The sequence below is a fragment of the Trachypithecus francoisi genome, unplaced genomic scaffold (assembly GCF_009764315.1).
Source record: "Trachypithecus francoisi isolate TF-2019V2 unplaced genomic scaffold, Tfra_2.0 Lachesis_group16, whole genome shotgun sequence".
NCBI lineage: Eukaryota > Metazoa > Chordata > Mammalia > Primates > Cercopithecidae > Trachypithecus > Trachypithecus francoisi.
In genome coordinates, this window is record NW_022681461.1 from 80,768,712 (window position 1) to 80,792,596 (window position 23,885).

The 23,885-nt window shown below is 37.4% G+C and overlaps 1 protein-coding gene across 4 annotated transcripts in view; it reads right to left on the reverse strand.

Moving 5' to 3' along the window:
• SLC44A1 (solute carrier family 44 member 1) overlaps window positions 1-23,885 on the reverse strand; it is a 199,241-nt gene that overhangs the window by 43,961 nt on the left and 131,395 nt on the right. The window contains exons 13-16 of one of the 4 annotated variants that reach the window (XM_033237916.1): window positions 20,971-21,108; window positions 12,515-12,751; window positions 10,376-10,456; window positions 1,360-6,842 (exon numbers count right to left, since the gene is read on the reverse strand). In XM_033237916.1, coding sequence (XP_033093807.1) covers window positions 6,819-6,842; window positions 10,376-10,456; window positions 12,515-12,751; window positions 20,971-21,108 — 480 coding nt within the window. In that variant the 3' untranslated portion in view covers window positions 1,360-6,818. Of the gene's footprint in view, window positions 1-1,359; window positions 6,843-8,994; window positions 10,457-12,514; window positions 12,752-20,970; window positions 21,109-23,885 lie in introns of those variants that run through there. The other 3 variants (XM_033237918.1, XM_033237917.1, XM_033237915.1) reach the window with 3 other exon arrangements.

Consider the following 23,885-nt stretch of genomic DNA (forward strand, 5'->3'; position numbering starts at 1 on the left):
AAAAAAAAAGTCACAACCTGATTATCAACATGGTAAATGAAGAAGGAGCTCACATTTTCTAGTGGCAACTAGAATGATCCATGGAACCCATTCTATCTGCCCAATTATTCCCAAGTCTTTTTTTTCAATGCCCACTTTTTTTTTTACTCATATGATTTAACACATGCTCCTGAAACAACAGCTCAAATTATAATCCTAGCTGACAGGATGGGTGGATCAGATTCATACACGAAGGTCAGAATATTCCCTTTAAGTCCTACACTTCTGTGACAAAAAGACATATCAAATTTAGATACTTACACTGGACTTAGGCCCTTTTCTATCCAATATGGGAATTTCCACCTGTGGTCTCTGCATTTACTATTGTGGAAGGTTCATTAAAGCTCTTCTAGGCCGGGCACGGTGGCTCACGCCTGTAATCCCAGCACTTCGGGAGGCTGAGGCGGGTGGATCACCGGAGGTCAGGAGTTCGAGATCAGTCTGGCCAACATGGTGAAACCCCGTCTCTACTAAAAATACTATAATTAGCTGGGCGTGGTGGCACATGCCTGTGGTCCCAGCTACTCAGGAGGTTGATGCAGGAGAATCGCTTGAACCTGGGAGGTGGAGGTTGCAATGAGCCAAGATTGCACCACCCCATTCTAGCCTGGCGATAGAGCAAGACTCGGTCTCAAAAAAAAGCAAAAACAAACAAAAAACCCCCAAACTTTTATAGGAGTGTGGGGCGGAGTAGGGAGCTGACTTTTCTCCTTTCTTCACCAGCCAGTTATGACATTTCCACTTTCTTCAGCCTGAAAAGGTAGGCAATGGTTTGATATCTGACTATAAATCATGAGCCACTGAGATCAAATTTCACAAGAACTTCAAACCCCTTGATGAGTGTCTGCCTGCTTTTTCAAGGGACCAGGGAGCCTTCCTTGTAGATGCAGCACCCTTACCTAATAGTACTAGGTGCAGATGTGAAGAAATTCACATATTCCTAAAGAAGATGGAGTAGGGAAGGGACTGGGGGCGGAGTTCTATTGGCACAGCAGTCCCAAGCTGCTCTAGTGGGTGACTGGAAAACACTAAAACAGAAAACACCTCCCTGATTTATGCAGGGAGAAAAAACACCTTTTGCATTTCTACCTTTAGCATCTGCTCCTCCAACTTTCTACCAAATTTATTTTTTGCCAACTATGGACTACACTTGAGTTTGCTAATTTATCATCATCTTCAACTGTTCCTGGACATGTTGACAAATATATTTTAAGACAGTAATATACTGATAACACTAAGCCACATAATGTCATAGCTGAGTTACAATAAAAAGAATCAAGTGTTTTGGTAGATGGATTAATTACAAAGATTCCCTATTTATTTCTTCTTGGATTTTTTTTTTTTTTGGCTCATTGCAAATAATCTGCTACCTTGCCCCAAATAACGCCCAAAGGAGACACACACACACACACACACCACACACACACACACCCTCATACCTCCAAGGAAAGAAAATCTTACTGTCATGAAGAGTCAGTGTTGATCATCTTGTTATTCCTTCAGATTAGTGTGGTTTCTATTCCCTAACCTGCTACTAAATTACATGAAGTCTTTAAGTTATAAAAATGATTCCAGGTCAGAAGGTGGTAAGCATCATCTCAAAAGTATCTCTAGTGGAGGCCTAATCACTTCCTCATTTCAAAACACATTATCAGAACAACTTTAGAGCAGGCTTTTGACTTGGGTTCATTAAGACTCTGAGGGGGTGGAGGGGTGGCAGCTGGCAGTCTGAGGGCCCTGAGATTCTATGAGCATTTTGAGTGTTCACAGACATGCGATGTGCATTTGAGAGAAAGATAGTCCATAACTTTCTTAAGCTCAAAGAGACCCATTGCCCCTTCAAAATAATTTGTTTTTGAATATCAAATATTAAATTCAGGTCTTAGCAAATAAAAATGAAACATTTCTGAGACATCTGTAAATTACAATGTTTCCATGTTCAACTAGATCTTCACTAGACTATCAATAAAAGCTTTATTATTCTGAGCTCCGTGTCCTGGAGAAAATCATTTAAGTTGTAAAACTGAGCATCAAAACTGAAGAATAGCCTAATAGGTCTCTAACAATTTCATATATTTTCCACAAATTGACTAATGAATTTCCTTAGAACACATTCTGTCCATATAATTTACAAAAGTGGCAATTGTTCATGTAATATGAAAACTGAATCATCATTTGTCTTTACACATACAAAATCAAGATGGGGAGGAAGAAAGGGCACTATAGTATTTCTATAGAAAAGAAAGGTTTTCCACAGAAATCAGTAACTTTAAAAACTGCATTGAAGTTTTCTATAAGAAAGATATTTTCAAAGATTTAAATCTTGGATTAAAATTATCCTCTTAAAATTAAAACGTGGAGTACAAGAATTTGGTTCAAATGTATGAAATCTGAATGGAAAAAATGTGCTATTCTAAATTCATAAGTGTACACAACATGTTTAATTTTTGTTTTGTTTTTTAAGTTTGCTAGCTTTAGATTTTCTTTTGGCATACTCGAGGGTCTTGCTTTTTTTAAAATTTGGACTATGTGCCACTAAGTTAACAAAGATGAGTTAATTCCAAGAAGCTACTGTGTATGAACAGTGCCTACTTTTCAAAAAGGCTAACATGCATTCTTGGTACACAAAGATACATGAATATGCATTTAAAGCAAAAGGCAGCCTACGCTGTGAATACAGAATACACAAATCTCTGCGTTATGCTTTTACTTATGAACCCACATTTTTTCAATATGTATTCACAGACCACTTCTTAACAACTCCAGGCAAGCCATTATAGTGCACTCTTACTTGTCAGAAGGAATGTATGAAAAGAATACAGAAATTAACTGTGGCAGGTACACTGATAAGCCTCCAGACTCTGAGAGTTGTGTTGTTGTTGTTGTTTTTAAGTAGCAGTAGAAAAGCAGTAAAGAATTTACTTATTGAAAAGTGAAAGCTTAAAGACCTTTCTGGAGGAAACTTATCAGAGGCCATGTTAAGGCTATTGGAAAGTCCAATTTAAATGAAAAGGTTACTGACCAAAAATCAAATCAAATATTCAAGTCAACATTACTGGCAGTTCTGGTTTTGGAACTGATCCCAGAATTCTACCTTGCAGGCTACGCAATCTCTTGAAATGGCTGTTAGTAGCCAGTGATAGTGCATGGTGGAAATGGTTGAAGCCTCAGGGGCAGTGGTGTGGCCTCACACATATGTGGTGCCTGCAGTTCCTGTAGCTGTTCTGAAGAGGGAGGGAGAGGTATTAACTCTGCTGTAAAGCAGTTTGGGTCCAGAATAAAGGGGTCAGTGCCTCATACCCCCTACTGGGGTGAAATCCTAAAACTGCCCAGGGAAGGCAAGGAAGTCCTTGGCAGATACCAAGATCAGTGGTATTGGAAATCACTTACAATCAGCAGCTTAATGCCCTTCGTGGGAGGAAAAAAAGAGAGAGAGAGAGACAGCATCTCTACAAAAGAATATTTCTAGCATAACTTTAAAATAAACTCAGTAAGTGCCTCCTCCTTAACCATTATGGAAAAAGTCTGGGGACCAACATACACTTAAGCTACTTAAGTTGTAGTGACTTAGGACTTAATTATCTTATAGGATAAAATAAAAACTTTAATCCTAAACATTAGCCATTGCATTAAATGGTTTAAGGGAGCAACTGGCTTTGAGTTCTGCTCATCCATGCAAGGATTATACAATCTCAGTGCTCTAGCTAAATTGCTAATGTTTTATTACTACTGCACCGGTAAGCCTCTCATAGAAGATGGGTCTCTTGGATTTACAATGAAATATAACTTTTCTCTTCCATATTATGGAAGACCTTATTCTTGAGGCAGGAGCTTAGAAAGTCTAAATTATGCACCAGAGCTTTAATTATCTGATGGTAGAAACCATGATACTCTGGTCACTACTACAATTGACAATAGAGGACCCCAACTAAAAGTCTAGAAATATGAGTCCTGAATGCAGTTTTGAAGATTCACCACAGAGGAAGACAAAAACCACAACACAGAATCAATAATTTATGAAATTATTTGGGTATCCACATTTCACAGATAAATTTCTGTTCTTCATCTATTCTTCTCACTTGGGCAGAAGATGGAAGCAGTGAGCGAATAGCAGTAAGGCAGCCCATAGCTAGCTGAAGAATGACTTGAAATGAAAGAAAAGAGGCAGCAGGAATATCCAAACATAACCTCAACACATTTAAATATTGCTTAAAATCCACTGTGAGGCTTTATCAAATTAATCAAGGAATAAAGCTCATGAGAGAGTGATATTCCACATATTAAATATCTCTCTGTGTGTGCCTGTGTAATGTATATGCATATCTGCATATTTCTATATGGCACATGAATTTACTTAAGGAAAACAGCCTGGCAATTAATTTGCAACTCAAATGACATGGTTACACATAGATTATAATTTCTAAACACAATGTTAGTAAAACAAAATTTATTTGTAAAACAGGACCTGTTATATAAAATGGCACACAATCAAGTTATACAAAAATACAAAATTTCTTTCTGATTACAGTTCTAGTTGCAAATGATAATTAGAAAGCATTCCTGGTGGCTTCCAAATAGCTGAGATTGCGAGCATATGGAACAGGGAGCAGCAACAGTCCATGATGCAGGGATGTCCAAGTGAGTAGAACCTAATTTCCAAGTTCAGGACTTCCATCAGGTCACTTTGGAGGGACACCTCTTTAAATTGCTAGCTCCTGGAATGTCTTCTGTTTGGATACCCATCTTCTAGACTTTTGCCAATTCTAAATTTAGTTCCCAATGTTTGCGAAAGTCCAAAATCTGCGTGGCTATGAAACAGATGGTATTCTGAATTTTCTCACATGATTTGCTCTCTCATCTATTTGGACAATTGTTAGTTACATAATTATATTTATTCCATATCAAATGAATAAAAGAGAATAGTGATACTGTTTGGTGATACTAGATGTTAGATGTTAACTTCTGGAGAATTATTCTTTCCAAATAGCTACCCTTGCAATGTTGGTTTCCCAGATCTTGCTAAGACATGAGCTCTTAATTGTGTGTATGTGTGCGTTTTTTAAAATCCAGACTCTTATTGCAAATATTCTGAAAAATCAGAAATATTACATGAACTTTGAAAAGAAACCAAGGCATTTAGCAAATTTTAGCCTAGCTAGAGTAAAGAACACCAATACTTAAAAAAAAATATCATTTACCTTTTGCAGCAATTTAGAGGTCCAACCCTTTGAAAGGAAGCACATTAGCAAACAGCTGCTTATGAAGCCCTAGTGACATTACTTGTATGCATTTCCATAATACCGGTCTCATTCACTGTCTAGTTCTGGTAGGAGGCAATGCTTTCTTTCAAAAGATTCTCCTTCCATGGAATGATAAAATGCTGAGGCTTTTTTTGTTTTTTGTACAGAGCCTGTATTTAGTGCAATAAGTTTAAAAAATTTGCTCTGAAATATTTACTTTACATTAACAAAAATAGCTTTTTTTAAAAAAATTGTAACAAAAAGGAGTTATCGCATAAACAGATCATGAATTATTCTTAGCAAATTACACTTTTTTTTTCTTAAAGCATTCACCATTACAATAAGCAGAACAATGGAATATTAGCCATTCATATCTGGTAAGCTTCAGGAATAAAAAAGCAAAAAACCCAGACCCACCCCCAAACAAAAAAAACAGTCACACTGGAGGATCAACACATTAGCCAATTCTTCAGTTAAACATTGTAGAACTCTGGATACTCAATGAATTGCCAAGGAGAGGAGCACCTGCCAGTGTGTTTTCAGATTGTATAGCAAACATTTGAATAAAATGGCCATTTAACCCTAAGCCACTGACGTTACTCTGAAGCAGAAGCCCAAGCACCGCAATTTTCAATGCTTTATGTTCCATGTTTCTGTCCCATCTTTATTCCTCCCAGCATTACTTAATCTGCAAATCAATACACAGAAACTTAAAGGCTAAACTCACTGGGTGCTCCAGCTTCCTTTCAAATCAGGCACACAAATGTGTGGAGGATGCTACTAAAGTCAAAAAGGAAAGAAAGACAAAATATAAGGAAAAAGTTTGCATACGAAAGATTATCTACCCTTTTCTTTTTTTACCTACTTTCTTTTAAAGAAGCGTTAGGGTAAACTACAAATACCTGAGGAGTTGGTTACCTTTTAATGTTAGCTGACAAATGTATGAACTATTATGAAAATTCCCATATTGGGCCCACTTGTATGTTTCTAAAAGTAAAATGACATGGCTTCTTTGATTGGGGGAAACTGACTGGAGTAATTCCTTATTGATCTGAAAGCATATGCCTAGTCTTGACCCACTAGGACTTATGCATCAGCAAAATAAGATCTTGATTTTATACACACATCAGGGAAATCACCCCTGAATAAACTTTAGACATAATTTGGTACAATAATTTTACCTATTTTTAAACAACTAAAGTTAAAATCTCCTCTAAGTTATTAAAAATGTTAATCAGATATGAATTTTAACATTTCCATTAAGACAATTACAGTTGAAAACATTAAATGACGGAAGTTGCCTTGTAAAAGCCACCCGTATGAAAGGAGTACATGTTTGACAAAAATAAGCATAAAAAAGGTATTAAATCCCTGTTCCTTTTCTCTGATTTTGGCTGATTTATGTGTGTGTGTGTATATACATATACATATATACACACATACATATACATATATACACACACCCACACACACAAATACATAGTTATGTGTATATATTGTTTTGGAATGTCAATGGGTTTCCATAACCGTCGGCTAGGTTCAAGCAGAACTTGCTCCCGAAGCCTAGAAAACAAAGTCATACAGAGTATAATCTTAGACAATTACCATTAAAAGGAGATCATGAATGATGTTACAAATATACACATGGTCACAAACAGCAAGATGGCAAAATGGACTGAGAATCCTTCTCCCCTGAATTCCTGGAGCTGAAATTCTTACGAATGTTGAAAGTCACACTTTCTCCAGGATCATCTCTGAGATACACAGAGCATACTTCTCTAGCCCATGTTCCTACAGTGTCTAGGATTTTTCCTCCCTTTTCTCTTTAAGTTCTTTCCTATATGATAGCAAGCAGACAGTCAGAAAATCTCTTTCCTAAACCTCTTCATCACTTTTGGTACATTTATCCAAAATCACTTTCAAAGAATCATAAAAAAATTGATAAATCTTTAAAGTTTCCTTAACTAGTGAGCCTCTCTCAGGGAAAAGTTCGAGAACAAAACTGGAAGTTCTCATGTTTAGTTCAATGATCCCTTGTCAAAAGGAAAATATAAAACCTCATTTTACTGAACATTATTGTATAGGCTAAAAATGAAGCCTAAATTAAAAGATTCCATTGATGAGGGAGGAAGATAGTGAATTCAAACAGCAGCAATGTTTCTAAAGCTACTGCCAAACAGGCATGATGCTCTTTTATAGAACTTTCACCTACAGCAACAACATGTAAATTATATCAAGCAAATACAAATAAGCAATCCTAAATTCTGTCAATCCCCAAACTTAAGGTAGAAATTTCTCAAATAGATTTTTAGAAACACATGCAAGGGAATGGTGTTAGTAGGGGCCAACTCTAACCATGCATACTGTGGAAGAGAAATAAAGAAGGTACTGAGGTGCTGAGAAAATAAAACTGCTCCGTGAGCAACATTTCACACTTGTCTTCGGGGAGCTTTTTAACCATTGAAAACATTATTCTTAGGGACCCAATGCTACAATGTCCAAAGCACCAGAACAATGCACATAGAAGATGTATTTTGGGATGCAGAAGAGGGTTTTTGCCATTAATCTGCAAGCAATGAACTGATGAACAACTTAAAATGAAAGCAAAAATTAAATGAAGATTTTAATGCACTGTTTGAAGTAAGGGACACTATTTCAAAACTGAAAATACGAATAGGAAAGAACTCTTCCTAAAATATTTGGCATCTGGTAGAATGCCACATAACCTGGGCAATTCTCCCAGGATTATTGCCTATAAATTAGGAGTTTAGGTAAGGAAAGTATACTTGCATTCTGATCTACTACAATTCATCTACCATTCATTAAATAATACTATAGAAATCTGTGCCAACTCATGGCAAGATTACCTAGTCTTCAACCTCGAAATATTTCTCCCTTTCTTTAAACGCTTATTACTGAATGATATAATGAAAGCTTCAATCACTGGAGAGACAGAAAAGGGGGAAAAGCTTGGTTTTTATTTTAAGATTTCTTATGTCTTTTTAAGTTTTGGGCTTAGAATCGATTTGCTGAACAATTAGGACTACCAAGCAATAGAAGAAAGGAAGCCTCCCTCCTTTCTCCATGTTGCCATAGGGTTGGCAGAATCTCCACTGCTGCCCTCCTCAGCCTTTGTGAAGTAAGAGGGATACAGAAAGGTGTGGAGGGCGGGCATGGAAGCTGACTGGGAAGATTGCTGGTGAGCTGCCATCTGCCCAAGCGATCCATGTCTAGGTGATGCAAACTTAAAATTCAGAGCTATGTGGGTACTAAAGTGATCTGTGCTCTGGGATCTAAACATTTAAATTTGATTTTATAACTATTCATGCTATTAAGTAACAGTAACACCAAAATAGGCACTGGAAAGGGTTATAGAGAAAAGGGTTTATATCTAAATATTTTATTGAGGCTTTAACTTAGGTTGAATATGCAATTAGTTTGCATATACATATAGCCTCCCTGCCTCCCCCCATAAATAAGCCTATTTCCTTTACTCTTAAATGAGCTTATTTTATACCATATACACACTTTTTTTTTTTTTTTAAGATGGAGTCTCGCTCTGTCGCCTAGGCTGGAATGCAATGGCGCAATCTTGGCTCACTGTAACCGCCACCTCCCAGGTTCAAGCAATTCTCCTGCCTCAGCCTCCCAAGTAACTGGGATTACAGGCACTCACTGCCATGCCCAGCTAATTTTTTTTTTTTTTTTTGTATTTTAGTAGAGACGGGATTTTTTTTTTTTTTGTATTTTAGTAGAGACGGGGATTCACCGTTTTGCCCAGGGTGGTCTCAAACTCCTGAGCTCAGGCAATCCGATTACAGGCATGAGCCACCACGCCCGATCTACTTAAATGAACTTATTTTATACCATATATTTTAAAGTTGAAAACCTATAAATCAGCAGTATCCAATCTTTTGGCTTCCCCAGGCCACCCTGGAAGAATTGCCTTGGGCTGCATATAAAATACATTAAGGATAGCTGATGGGCTTAAAAAAAAGAAACACAAAAAAATCTCATGTTGTAATAAAGTGTACGAATTTGTGCTGAAAGCCTTCCTAAGCCCTATGCAGCCCACAGGCAGCAGGTTGGACAAGTTTGCTATAAATCAAATCATTTATTAAAGTGTAAGGAAGATAGAAAGGAAAGTCCTTACCTCACACTTTTGAACATTATATGCAGTTAGAGGGCACATTGTTTAAAATTAATTATTTAAGGATGCAGACAATTATATAATATTTGAAAATAAACATGCTATTAAAAAAATATGCATTTAAATTAGGAAGTAATTAGACCAATATATGATAGAGGCATCTGTTGCTACGCTATACCCATGTGAAATATATGTGACAATACTCATGTGAAAAGCAGCTCAAGGTTTTCTTACATTCATTAAGCTGCTTTTTTCAAATAAAAGTGGAGTACAGAGATATATTTGTATATATATACATATATATAATATCAATGACCAGAAATAATTTATCCATCTCACAATTAAACTGGGAGAAGACTAGGTTGTCTTACTGAGTGGGAATGTGGGTATTGATGAAAACAGCTTTGTTGCTACTGAAAAATAAAGCTTAAGAAATAAAGAAAGTACAACCTAGGCAACAGAAGAAAAAGTCAGCCAAGGGAAAAGGACAGCGATGTAAACAGAACAATATTTTAAAATGGGGGAGTATGAATTTTAGCAAGTTGAAAGGAATTGCTATGATCACCTTCCAAAATGATAAAAGTCAAACCGTCAGTTCAAGTGTACACCAAAATGTTCAGTCTGATGAAAGCCAAACACTGACAGTTGAAAAGGAAAGAGCAATAGCAGTTTTACCTTAGGGACAAAACTATCATCCCCCACCCCCCACCGAGCACTGATGAGGATGCTGTTCCTTTCAGCTTACTTTTACAGAAGGTGGTCTCAGTTGTGACAAGAATTCTGCCATCCAAGTGATGGGTAAGCACACAAACAGAAAGAGCAGCACGTCCTGCGTGATACAGATAACAAAAGCTTCTCCTGAAGAAGTGCAGTCAGTGAAGACAGAGAGAGAGAGGAAGTGAAAGTGAAATTCTTGGAGGGCGGCCACCTCCTCATCTCCACCTACCATCGGCTTTAGCTCTCTGGCATCAGCGACGCCTCCCTTACCAGCTTCTTTCATTGCTTTCCTACTGTTTTCCACAAACTCCTGCAAAATATGGACCACACTGCGTAAATTCTTGGTTCCTTTCAGATTTGTTAGTAGATGAATTCTAAAGAACATTTACATTTTTGACTCAATCTTGGTAAATGGATGGCCTAAAAACATAGCAATAAAGAATGTTTAGTATCACACATGAGGGCTGCTAAATTTGCAGGAATGGATTCTGCAATCCGCTGATTTAAAACATCTTTCCATCCATTCATTGTGACAATCTTACTAAGGCTCCAAGAGATAATGTTAGTTCTATCTGGAAGAGAAAACACCTAACATTTTTAAGAGGCTATTTTCTCATACTCAGAATATCATTTTATTTGTTGTTGTTGTTTTTTTCTATATCAAGGTTAAATGAAACAAGAAGAACATGTTACTCCATAAGCCTCCACTTTTAAATAACCACAGAAGGTAAAAGAACACACTGATATTGCTAAGCACATAATGCTTTTTTTCTTAACCAAACCATAAACAAACTATCTTTTAAAAAAATGTCAATCTGACCATGACATTACTTCATAAAGTAGGAAGACAGGGTGTATCAACCAGAATCTATCGTTTGTAGTAGTCGAAATGGGAATGTGCCCCAAAGGGAACATTTCTATTCTGTCAACATTTACGGGGCACTTCTTCATTAAACATCCTCACCATTCCTACAGAGAAAACTGAAGGGTGGAAAACAGTATTTTTTACTCTGCTTTTGATCAGTGACTTAAAAAACAATAACACTCTTCTAAATGCTTTAATCACAAAAGAGATGCAACAATCATGATCAAATTCCATTCAGAAAATAACCAGTTAGAATTAGTTTAGACATTAAGAAAATGTCCACAATTTAGCTGATGTTGTCAGAAAAAGAGAAAATCAATGCCAAATAGGTCAGCTAAATCATTTGGAATTCTTGCTATTGAAAAAAAAAAAAATCTATGCTGGGTGTGGTGGCTCACACCTGTAATCTCAGCAGTTTAGAAGGCCAAGGCAGGCAGATCACCTGAGGACAGGAGTTCAAGACCAGCCTGGCCAACATGGTAAAACCCTATCTCTACTAAAAATGCAAAAATTAGCCAGGAGTGGTGGCACATGCACGTAATCCCAGCTACTTGGGAGGCTGAGGCAGAACTGCTTGAACCTGGGAGGTAGAGGCTGCAGAGCCAAGACCATGCCACTGTACTCCAGTGTGGTTGACAAAGCAAGACTCCGTCTCAAAAAAAAAAAAAAAAAAAATCTAGCCCATTTATTAATACACTTATTTCAGATTTAACTGGATAAAATATGCTTCTGGAAAATGACTTGTTATTTCAATGTATAATGCTTAGTATTCAGTATTACCCATTTTGAGATAGAAATATTTCATAGCTTAATAGCAAACTATTATTATTTAGAAAGCATCTTTACTTTGGTAACATTTAACGCTGATTATAATGGTACTTAAGCCATTTAATAAGATTTTCAAATTTTTAAAGAAATTTAATTGAGGTTCCAATATGAAAAATCTGCATATAATATCTGTGTAAAGATTCAGATCTTGACTAATAAATAACTATACACTCTATCAGTCATGGGTCTGTTATCCGTATTCATCACAAAATGCTTTCAATTTGGCCTACCATATTTAAGATGATGAGTTTTAATCAGGGTTGACAGCAGTAATGTTTGGGGCAATGGTGGACAGAGAAAGACAGGTAGGCACTAGGACCTGGGAAACAGGATATTTTGTCTTTGAGCCCCATTTCAGGAAAAGGCTAGAAGCTGGTTTAAAAAGTCAATTCAAATCTATCTAACTATAGAGAGAGGGGCAGCAGGAATAGGGTGAACTTAGGACTATTAACGAGTACAACTCTAGCTAGGTGGATCTGAAATGATCTTGTCCATGCCAAGAAGCCTTCCTCCCTGACTTACCCAAGATTAACCTCATTCATGAGTCAGTGCTACGGGGTTAATTCTAAATTACTCAATTGCATATAGTGTGAATTAAACATATATAATGTTTTATAAAATATTTTTATGGGTATTTTTATCCCTAAAATAGGAAAGGGCATTTGAAGTACTTACCATCAGCACTTTATCCATATAGAATTCTCTGCCAGGGCTCCCATCATTGTATTTTGTATCAATGGCAAAACACAAGAATAATACATCCACTACCATTTCGTAAATAGACAGGAAGCAATGAGCGACTAGGAAAGCAAAGAGGCAGACGATGATCAGAGGCAGCACCCATACTGTGTAGTCCTGCTGGTAGTTGAGCAGCATAATCCCAGCTAAACCTGTGCTGCAGACTATCAGCACCTGAAGCAGAGAGAACAAAGATCACATTTAATATCCTACTGAAGAAAGCCACTCTTGTCTCATCATTTGCAGACTTCAAATTCTCTTTACTATTTATAAGTGATGGTTGCATGAGGCCATTCCATCTCAAATGAGGAAATATAATCCATATATTCCCATATACACACAGAGTCATGCATGCTTATCATATAATATACATTTTAAAATCATACGTTAAATGATTCTGGTTTAAAGATAATTAAGTTTTCCAAATGCTACGTTGCACCCTAAAACTTAACCTATTTAGAATCTGTGGCAATTTTTAAGATAAATGTACACATATTTTAGAAAAAATTTACACACTCTTAGCACTCAGAAAAAAGTGATATTTCAGTGTAATGGTATGTATTTTTTTCTAAGCATTTTCACATATATGAAATAGTATTATATAAACAAATCACTACAAGCTTTTCATTAATATTATAGAAGTATCATTATAAATGCTTCATAAATATACATAATTTCATTTTATGAGTGATTTAAAATACATTTAACCACTCTCTTACTGTGGAGATTTACATTGTTTTCAGATATAAATAATGCTGCAACAAACATCTACAGTCTTAGAACTTTTTCTGTTTCATATTTTATTTCACATAGAATATGTGGTAAATTTAATATAATTTGCCATGATGTTTGTATTTGGACTCTCTGTGAAGACAGAGGTTGCCAAAAACATCCATGCTAAAAGAATAAAAGAAATAGCCAATTTAGTTATTGTCAAGAACCACCCACTCTGATGCTTCATCATTTCACATGCAGCATTTTAAATTTTTTGTGGTTTTTAAAATACATTTTATTACAGCTTTTCAATAACCCTATAAATGGTTTATGGCAAATATTATCATCCCATTTTATAGACTGGGAAACATACTTAGAGATGCTAGCCAACCTGAGTAGAAAAAAAGAGAGTAGACCCAAGGTCAAGGTCATAAGAGTAGAAAAAAGAATAGATCCTACTCAAATAATGGTCTCATGATGTCAACTCCAGTGCTCTTTCCAGATAAAAACTCAGAAATATTTGGATATTGGTACACAGCAGTAATGGATTCTACTGAATTCTAGACACACTCTTTCCCAGTCCATTATTTTGTCTTGTATAAGGCTTTAAGTAAAGGGAAAAAGAGACCGCTAGAATCATGGCAGCCTGTTCCTGCCTAGCATTAAGAAGAGGCAGAGTGAAAATTCTTCTTTGACATTTTCTCCAGTATTTATCAACATCAAGGCATTTCTCATTCACCATTATCTTAACTTGGAGTTAAAATGCATTAGATGATACATTGGTTAAGCTATAAATTGATCCCTCTCTCAGATGCTTTTAGTGAGCAAATCTGGGTCTGCCCACACTTTGGAAGACTCCCCCACCATTTTTGTAGCAACTCACTTATGAATCTTCTCTTATAGTGACTTATTTTCTGGGGTTATTTCCATAGATGGTTAATTACTTCCATTTTCTTTTCTTTTCTTTTTTTTGAGACAGAGTCTTGCTCTGTCACCTAGGATGGAGTGCAGTGGCATGATCTTGGCTCACTGCAACCTCCACCTCCTGGGTTCAAGCAATTCTTCGCCTCAGCCTCCCAAGTAGCTGGAACTACAGGTGCTCGCCACCACGCCTGGCCAATTTATTTTTGTATTTTTTAGTAGAGACAGGGTTTCACCACATTGGCCAGGCTGGTCTCTATCTCCTGACTTCAGGTGATCTGCCCGCCTTGGCCTCCCAAAGTACTGGGATTACAGGTGTGAGCCACCACGCCCGGTCATTACTTCCATTTTCTTCCACTCTCCTGGTTTCAATTTTAGAGTGAGTTATTTCCTATACTCTCCAAATCTTGCACATTCACCCTATTGGAGGGCTGAGGTTCTTCATGCTCTCAGCATGCCATTAAAAGTTAAACCCCATTGAAATGGTAAAGTTAGTTATAGAAAGAAGGTGTGGCTCAAACAAACTAGATGTTGAGACAAAAAGCTGGTGAGATGGAAGGTTAGATATTCTCATACAAGAGATAACTTCAACAATTAGTGATGTTTAGCCAAAAAAAGTAGTAGTTATTCCCAAATATAATGAAAGAGTGTTACGCACTTTATCAAGCAGTAATGGTTCTCAAAATGCAGAAAGGCTAAGAATGCAGATTCCTGGGCCCTAGTCCCAGAGTCTGGTTGGTTGGATCCACGATAAAGCCCAGTAGTTTGCATTTAAAAAGTATCCCAGGTGCTGATAAAGCCTATGTCTCAAGAAGTACTGGGCTATATCAGTGATCTCCATGGTGGAGTACCCACATCCTAGGGAGTATTTATTTAACAGGATCACCTGGGACTTCTATTATATTTCTCATACATTTAGAATGTCTTCTTTAGTATGCTTTATAAGGCATATATTAGTAACAGCTATATATATATATATATAAAATTGATAAATAAATGTAAATATATTAAATAACTGTGATCAAACTTTTTTCTTAATAGGGCACATGACTTTAGAAGTTAAGAAATCCTAGCTGGGCATGATGGCTCACACCTACCGTCCCAGCTACTTGGGAGGCTGAGGCAGGAGGATTGCTCGAGCCCAGAACTTCAAGACCAGCCTGGGCACACAACAAGATTCCATCTCAAAAAAAGAAAAAAAAAAAAAATAGACATTCCTGTTCTAGAGGATAAATTATTGGAATACAGTAGATGAGATTCATGCTTTGGGTAGGATGTGGGAAGCAGGAAGGAAATGAGACTAGCTTTGGAGTCAGAAAGATGTAGATTTGAATTACAGAATTAGCACTTAGTTTTGTAACTCTAAGCAAGCTCATTTAACCATTCTGAGCCTGTTTTTCCATCTTTAAAAGAGACATAATAATACATACATCCCACGATTGTTAAAATAAACATTCTAAAAGTATTTAATGCAATGCCTGGCAATGTTTCTCCCTCCCTCCCTTCCTTTCTTTTTTTGACATCCTAAGTGCAACATTTATGATGCTCTTTCTCTAGAGAACCTACATTTTGAGAGATATTGTTTACCAATAAAATAGCATTTATAAGTAATAATTCATATTCTCAATTTTTATTAACCCAAGTCAAATAAATTGTCAACTAGAAGATATAATTAGTGTGAGAAAAGACATTACCAAATGGAGGTAAAATAATTTCACACAGAAGCAAAGAAATTTGAGATTGAGGGGTTTTGGGATAGCTTTATTAGGACAAATATCAATACTTAAAAATATTTAAATTGGATTATAAATCTCTATTCTTACCTTTAGGACCCTATTGGCCAGTGACTATATGTTACAAGTCACTAAACTAGAAGAGCTAAGGTCCCTTACAAATCTAATTCATATTCCATAAAAACTATCAGGGTACCATAGAAATGGAACCCATAATGATGTCTTTTTTAATTCAGAGTTTTAAAATTGAATTTAAAATTTCGAGGTAATTGTGAATTCACATGCAGTTGTAAGAAATAGTAGAATGGTTCCATGTACCCTTTACCCAATTCCCTTCAATGATAACATCTTGTAAAACTATAGCATGATATCAATTTCACAAGCATGTTATTGACATTGATATTGTGAAGATGCAGAATATATCCATCATTACTGGAACCCTGCTCTTTGCTATTTTATAGCTATTTCCCCTCCTCCTCAACCCGATCTCTAACCACAAATCCATTCTCCATTTCCATACTGCTGTCATTTCACTTTTTTTCTTTTTGAGAAAGAGTCTTGCTCTGTCACTCAGACTGGAATGCAGTGGTGTGATCACGGCTCACTGCAGCCTCTGCCTCCGGACTGAAGCGATCCTCCCACCTCAGCCTCCTGAGTAGCTAGGAATACAGGTGCATCGCACCATGCCAGGAAAATTTTTGTATTTTTTTGTAGAAATGGGGTTTTGCCATGTTTTTCAAGCTGGTCTTGGACTACTGGGCTCAAGCGATCCACCCTCCTTGGCCTCCCAAAGTGCTGGGATTACAGGTGTGAGCCACACAGCCCAGCCCTGTTGTAATTTCTATTATATAAACGGAATTAATCTTCTGGGATTAGATTTTTTCGCTTAGCATAGTTTCCTCAATATTCAGTCAAATTGCTATGTATATGAACAATTCATATCTGGCATCATGTTTTATAATGTTTATTATGATCTATTAGTTGAACTCCCTGATTAGAAACAAATTCTGCATGCTAGCAGCCATTTAATTGTAATGAAAAACTCTTTTCGAAAGATTTACTGTATTCTATGATCAGAACTATATTTTTAGGAAAAAAAACTAAAGAATATTTATATTAAAATGTTAGAAACCCAGATTTCTCTTCCTCTTATTTTTCTCTTTTTTGAATTTCTCAATTAAAAAATGTATTTATCTTTTATGGTTTTTGAGGTCATTTGAAATACTATAAATATTACATTATTAAAAATATATCTTTCTGGAAAGCAATTTGGCAATGCACATCAAGAATCCTAATTAATTCTAATTCTAGGATTCTGGCTTCAGGAAATAAGGATTGATGTGGGCAAGATTTATACACAAATACAAATTTTAGGTTAGTAAAAAATTAAGCACAGCTCAACTGTAAAAAACAGAAAACCTGAGGATTAAATAAATGACACAACAGTTGTATAACCAGAGTTAGAAACGTTTTAAGAAAACAAGAAATGCTCATAATGTAATACCAAGTGAAAAAAGGGATACAAAACTGCCTTTTCTACTAGGTTTCTTTTGTTTTTGTTTTTGAGACAGTCTTGCTTTGTCATCCAGGCTGCAGTGTAGTTGCACTATCTCAGCTCACTGTAACCTCCGCCTCTCAGATTCAACTAATTCTCGTGCCTCAGCTTCTGAGTAGCTGGGATTACAGGCATGTACCACTACACCTGGCTAATTTTTATACTTTTAGTGGAGACAGGGTTTCCCCATGTTGGCCAGGTTGGTCTCGAACTCCTGACCTCAAGTGATCCACCCACCTTAGCCTCCCAAAGTGTTGGGATTATAGGCGTGAGCCACCGTGCCTGGCCCTCTACTAGATTTTAAATTCTATGTATTGATCAGTATATAACCAGGACCTATAATAGTCCTTTCCACATTACTAGTAGGCACTCTATAAAGGTATGAATAAAATGATATGATAAACAAAGATAAAGTTTTGACAGGTCACTAGGCTGCTAAAAAAAGTCAACTTTAGAACACTGTTTTATCATCTTTATATTTTTCTCTCTCTCTCTTTTTTAGACAGAGTCTTGCTCTATCGCCCAGGCTGGAGTGTAACGGTTCGGCTCACTGCAACCTCTGCCTCCTGGGTTCAAATGATTCTCCGCCTCAGCCTCCCAAGTAGCTGGGACTACGGGTGCTCGCCACCACGCCCGGCTAATTTTTTTTTTTGTATTTTTTTAGTAGAGATGGGGTTTCACCACGTCGTTGGCCAGGCTGGTCTCGAACTCCTGACCTCAGGTGATCTGCCCACCTCAGCCTCCCAAAGTGCTCGGATTATAGGCATAAGCCACCGCACTCAACCCATCTTTTTATTTTTCATTAAAAAAATAATGCATACTCAATATAGAGAATATTATCTTACTACAATAAAGTGGGGTAGGGGTTTGGAACTATCTATATTTTCAATATCCAAAAGCAATCATTGTTAACATCTTGAGATATTCATTTCCATTCTTTTTCTTATAAACATTGTTAAACACTACTAAAGCCTAGTAGTTTTACTCAGCTTTTTCATTTATTACATTATATGCATTTCTTCATATTGTAAACTCTTTATAAAAAACAGGGCTTAGTAGGTGAGTAACAGTCTACTGACTATTATTCCCAACCATTTCTCTATTGTAAGGCATCAGATTGTTTACCATTGGTCACTATATAAATAATGCCGTATTTGTTTGCAGTTAGTGTTACCAGAAGTGGCTTATCATTGACTCAGAATTACTGAGTCAAAAGGCTTTTAAAAAAATTTTTTAAAAGGCCCGAGGACAAATTTAACGTCAGCTGAGGCAATCATAGCACACAGTGATTAATAACTTAGAAGTCAGACAGACCTGAGTTTGAACGCCACATTCTAGTTCTCTAAATCTGGCCAATTTAATTTGTTCTCTAAACTTTATTTTAGAGTAGAGGAAACCAAAGGTAATACTAGTAGCTCACCTTACAGGGGAGGACCAAATGTAACACTTAACAAAAGCCCTTCACTCAGTGCCTGGTACCCAAAGTGTCTTAATCAGAGTTAACTAAAATCATCGTCATTAAATATTACCACTTAGTATCTCCCTTATTCCTCTAAATGGCTTATTTCCCTTTGTAAAAAGCGTTGTGGGCAATGGCTCATGCCTGTAATCCCAACACTTTGGGAGGCCGAGGTGGGCAGATCACCTGAGGTCAAGAGTTCGAGGCCAGCCTGACCAACATGGAGAAACCCCATTTCTACTAAAAATACAAAAATTAGATGGGTGTGGTGGTGCATGCCTGTAGTCCCAGCTACTCGGGAGGCTGAAGCAGGAGAATCACTTGAACCCAGGACGTGGAGGTTGTGGTGAGCCAAGATTGTGCCACTGCACTCCAGCCTGCGCAATAAGAGTGAAACTCTGGAAAAAAAAAAAAAAAAAAAAGCGGTGTGTGTAGTGTGTGTATGTATACATATATATACTTTTATCCTAAGTTGCTTCTAACCTTTCTTAGCTGTAGGGATAAATTATAAATATGCAAACAAAAATAAAAGATGGTGAAGACTTTCTGAATCACCTGTAGAGAACTGACCCACTTCATCACACACAATGCTATACTTCTCCATGCCAAACACATTTTCTTTACAAAAACATTTAAAAAATACAGTGGGCTAGAGCAACCTAAGGGTTCAATAGTAAGAGAATGTTTACAAATAATATTTGGTGGATATTTACCTGGTAATAATGAATAATTGTGAAGATTATCAAAACAAGATGGAAAATGTATATGGTGTAATGTAAAGATAAATGGGGAGGACCAACAGGTACGTATGCTATGATTTTTATACTACAGAAATACAAGCCGATGAAAAAACATGGGAAGAATTACATAGAAATGATAAGTTATTTAGTTATAGTGGTGGTAGTATAACTCTCTTTTCTCAATTCAAAAATTTTCTGTGTATTTTGTGGTTTAAAACTCAGATACAATGAAATCTAATTATAATGTTATTGAATATTTTGTAGTATTTTAATAGTATAGAATAACTTGCCTCTTGTTCAACATTTCTAAGGAAAGTATAAGTCTTATTCTCTAACAGCTCTATTTTAAAGGGGCTTATACATAATACTATAGTAATAATGATGACACCTAACCTTCACTGAGAATTTAAAATGTGTCAAGCACTCTCCTAGATACCCTACATGTATTAACAATGCATTAACCTCATGATCCTAGGAGTCTGGCACTATTATATTCCAATTTTACAGATGAGCAAACTGAGATACAGAGTGATTATCTAACCTGCCCAGGTCACACAACTACCAGTGATAGTGTCAAAACTGAAATCCAGGCAGTCAGGCTCCAGTTGCAGTACCATTAACCAGGAGGAAGACTTTTTCCTAATTCTTTACAGTTCAAAACACAAAAAGAGGGCCGGGCGCAGTGGCTGACGCCTGTAATCCCAGCACTTTGGGAGGCCGAGGCGGGTGTATCACCTGAGGTCAGGAGTTCGAGACCAGCCTGGCCAACATGCGGAAACCGTCTCTCTACCAATAATACAAAAATTAGCCGGGTGTGGTGGCCCATGCCTGTAATCCCAGCTACTCGGGAGGCTAAAGCAGGAGAATTGCTTGAACACAGGAGGCGGAGGTTGCAGTGAGCCGAGATAGCACCATTGTACTCCAGCCTGGGCGACAGAGTGAAACTCCGTCTCAAAACAAACAAACAAACAAACAACAACAACAACAAAAAACAACACAGAAAGAGAAACATAGGCACATGACTTAGCCTCTCCATGCCTCAGTTTCCCTCTCTGTAAAATGAGGATAATAACGGAACTTACCTCAAAAATTTATTGTGGGGATTAAATGAACACAATATATGTCAAGTACTTATAACAATGCTGGACACATAGTAAGGGCTTTCTAAGTACTTTTAGTTTTTTGGTGGCCTGGATATTTTTAAAATAAAAGAGCAAATATATATATGCAAAATTTTACTGTATGTTGCAGAAAAAAATACTTGGTCTTACCTTGCCTAGGAATAACATAAAATCTCCCACTGTGTTGATGGTAGCCACTCGCAAAGCATTCTCCACCAGAATGACAAAGGCATCCTTTGCTGAGGTGCAGAAGTTGGTGCTGTTGATAGCTGTGGCTGTGTATGCATTCTGGACAAAAGCAAAAACAACATTTTCATCAACAACTGAAACTTCCTTTGTTAAGATATAAACTGAGCATAGCTAAAACATAGCTTTTAAAAATATTTCAGTCAAACACATGGCACCCTTTAATGAGGTAAGATTGAGACTGAGTACAAGAAAATATAAGATTTAAAGCCTCATATGGTAAAAATAACTTTCCATTTGGCTTAGTTTTGGTCCTTTAAAAACACTGTTATTTATTAAAACATACACAAACCTTTCTAACATCCATTAACTTCTTCCCTGTCTTAGTAAATCAAACATAATTTAATCTTTCCTAGATGTCTCAGGGTCATGACTGTGAACATCAGCAGTGCACTGTAATCATTTAGGTGATGCTTTAAAAGCTCAAGAGGTAGGTGTGGGCATCAGATTGCTGTGGTGTTCTATGTGGACTATCTACTATCTCCTCCTTGGTGGCTTTCTTCTATGCTCTCACTTCTCACAGCTCTTGTAGTACATAGCTCTTTGATGGCTGGCATTTTATACCCCTCCTCCTCCTGGGAGCAGAACCCTCAATCTTTTTTGAGAAAATAGCCTTACCCCATTCCCCGTTTCAGTCCCAGTGAGACTGTCACTACCTCAGGCTCTGGGGATGGGTCTTGACTGACATAAGCCAATTAGCATACTATACCTACTGGCCACAATGATTGGTTCAGAATTGGTAAATAAACCAATCAGAGCCAATGAAAGCAAAAGTGATGTTCCCTGGGGCTTCTGGGAAAAAGAGGCTTTCTTTCTCTTCCATAGGTTCTCTTGACGGTGTGAGGGTATGAATGGCTGTAGCTGTTTGGCTAACATAATGAGAAGAGCTGCTGAAGGTCACAGTGTAAAACTGAGGGTGAGGCCAACACCATGAAGTCAGAGCAGGGAGAACCAGGTACTTCAACTTGGTGACAATTGGGACATTGGGAACTTGCCAGGTTTCTGAACTTTTCTGTTATAGAAGCTAATAAATTGCTAAGAATCCCAGCTCTTCCCTGCTCCACATTCCCTTCCCTCTCCCTTGTTCAGGTCAGATTGAGCTGAGCTTTCTGTTCCTTAAAATACTGAGTTCTAGCTGATAACGCTTTCATTCAATTATACCTGCTTCAGCTGCCCCATGTGCTCTTTGACCTACTGTAAGTCATAGACTGATTTTTTTTCCCATTCTTTTTTATGTTACATTCTAGAACAGCATTGATGTTTTCTGGGAAGTGTGAAAAAGTATTATAACATCAAATATGTTTGAGTCTTAGGAAAGAAAAGTATATGAACTTTGTGACTAAAACTTTTGGTCCTGAGCAATTTTGGGTTTAGTGCTGACTTAAATTGTCACTGGGTCCCAAATGTTGGGATTGCTGGGAAACTGTTGGGGATAAAGGGCTTGCTTTATACTGTGTTGTCTATAAAGCTTTAACCACTGAGCCCAGGAGAGATGGTCTACAATTTATGAATATTCTAATTAAAAGCCTGTTAATTATTAGGAGTCTGTAATGAAGATGAGGTTTGAATTATCAAAAATTTAACTTGCCATTATATGATTAAATTCATTGATTAAAAATGCAGAACATTTCAGAGCCAAAGAGAGTATTTTACTGAGCAGGTCACTACCTGTGGTTCCTAAGCTTTTTTCAGTAATGGGGCAGTAGGAAATAAATTATGGTGCTCTTTAAGAAACGGCTCAAGCCTGTAATCCCAGCACTTTGGGAGGCCGAGACGGGCGGATCACGAGGTCAGGAGATCGAGACAATCCTGGCGAACACTGTGAAACCCCGTCTCTACTAAAAAATACAAAAAACTAGCCGGGCGAGGTGGCGGGCGTCTGTAGTCCCAGCTACTCGGGAGGCTGAGGCAGGAGAATGGTGTGAACCCGGGAGGCGGAGCTTGCAGTGAGCTGAGATCCGGCCACGGCACTCCAGCCCCGGCGACAGAGCAAGACTCCGTCTCAAAAAAAAAAAGAAACACATTATGAGGACGGGCATGGTGGCTCATGCTTGTAATCCCAGCATTTTGGGAGGTCGAGGCGGGTGGATTACCTGAGGTCAGGAGTTCGAGACCAGTCTGGCCAACATGATGAAACCCCGTCTATACTAAAAATACAAAAAAGTTAGCCAGGCGTGGTGGCGTGCGCCTGTAATCCCAACTACTTGGGAGGCTGAGGCAGGGGAATTGCTTGAACCAGGGAGGTGGAGGTTGCAGTAAGCTGAGATCGCACCACTGCACTCCAGCCTGGGCGACAGAGTAAGACTCCATCTCCAAAAAAAGAAAAACAAAACAGAAGTACAGTATGATTTTGGTATATAGAATTCTATCATACAAATTGCGGAAGTTTATTATCAGAATATATTACTATAAGTCTTTTTATCTCAAAAACTAAAATACAGAACATCTTAAAGAAATCATACTAAGTGTTCGTTAGCATCTACCTGCTTGTTGCTCCCTTACATTGTCATCTGTCAGTGCTTCTTATCAGATAAAAGACAGCAGGCACCACAGAGTTAACTACCTAACTGCAGTGGTCCAAGTGTTTTTTTCATCTTCTACAAAAGCTTCTTTTGAAATACTCTGCCAAGTGACTCAAAGAAGTAAAAATAAACTATACTTTTGATCTTGTGTAACATTAACCTTGCTGAAAAACGATGAAGAAGAACTGCCCCAGCCAGTTCTATTCTGAAAGAACACAGATTGGTTCCCAGTTCACACCAGTTCCCTAAGTACTCACAAAAATACCCAGTTAACAATTTATTCTATAGCAGAGGGGG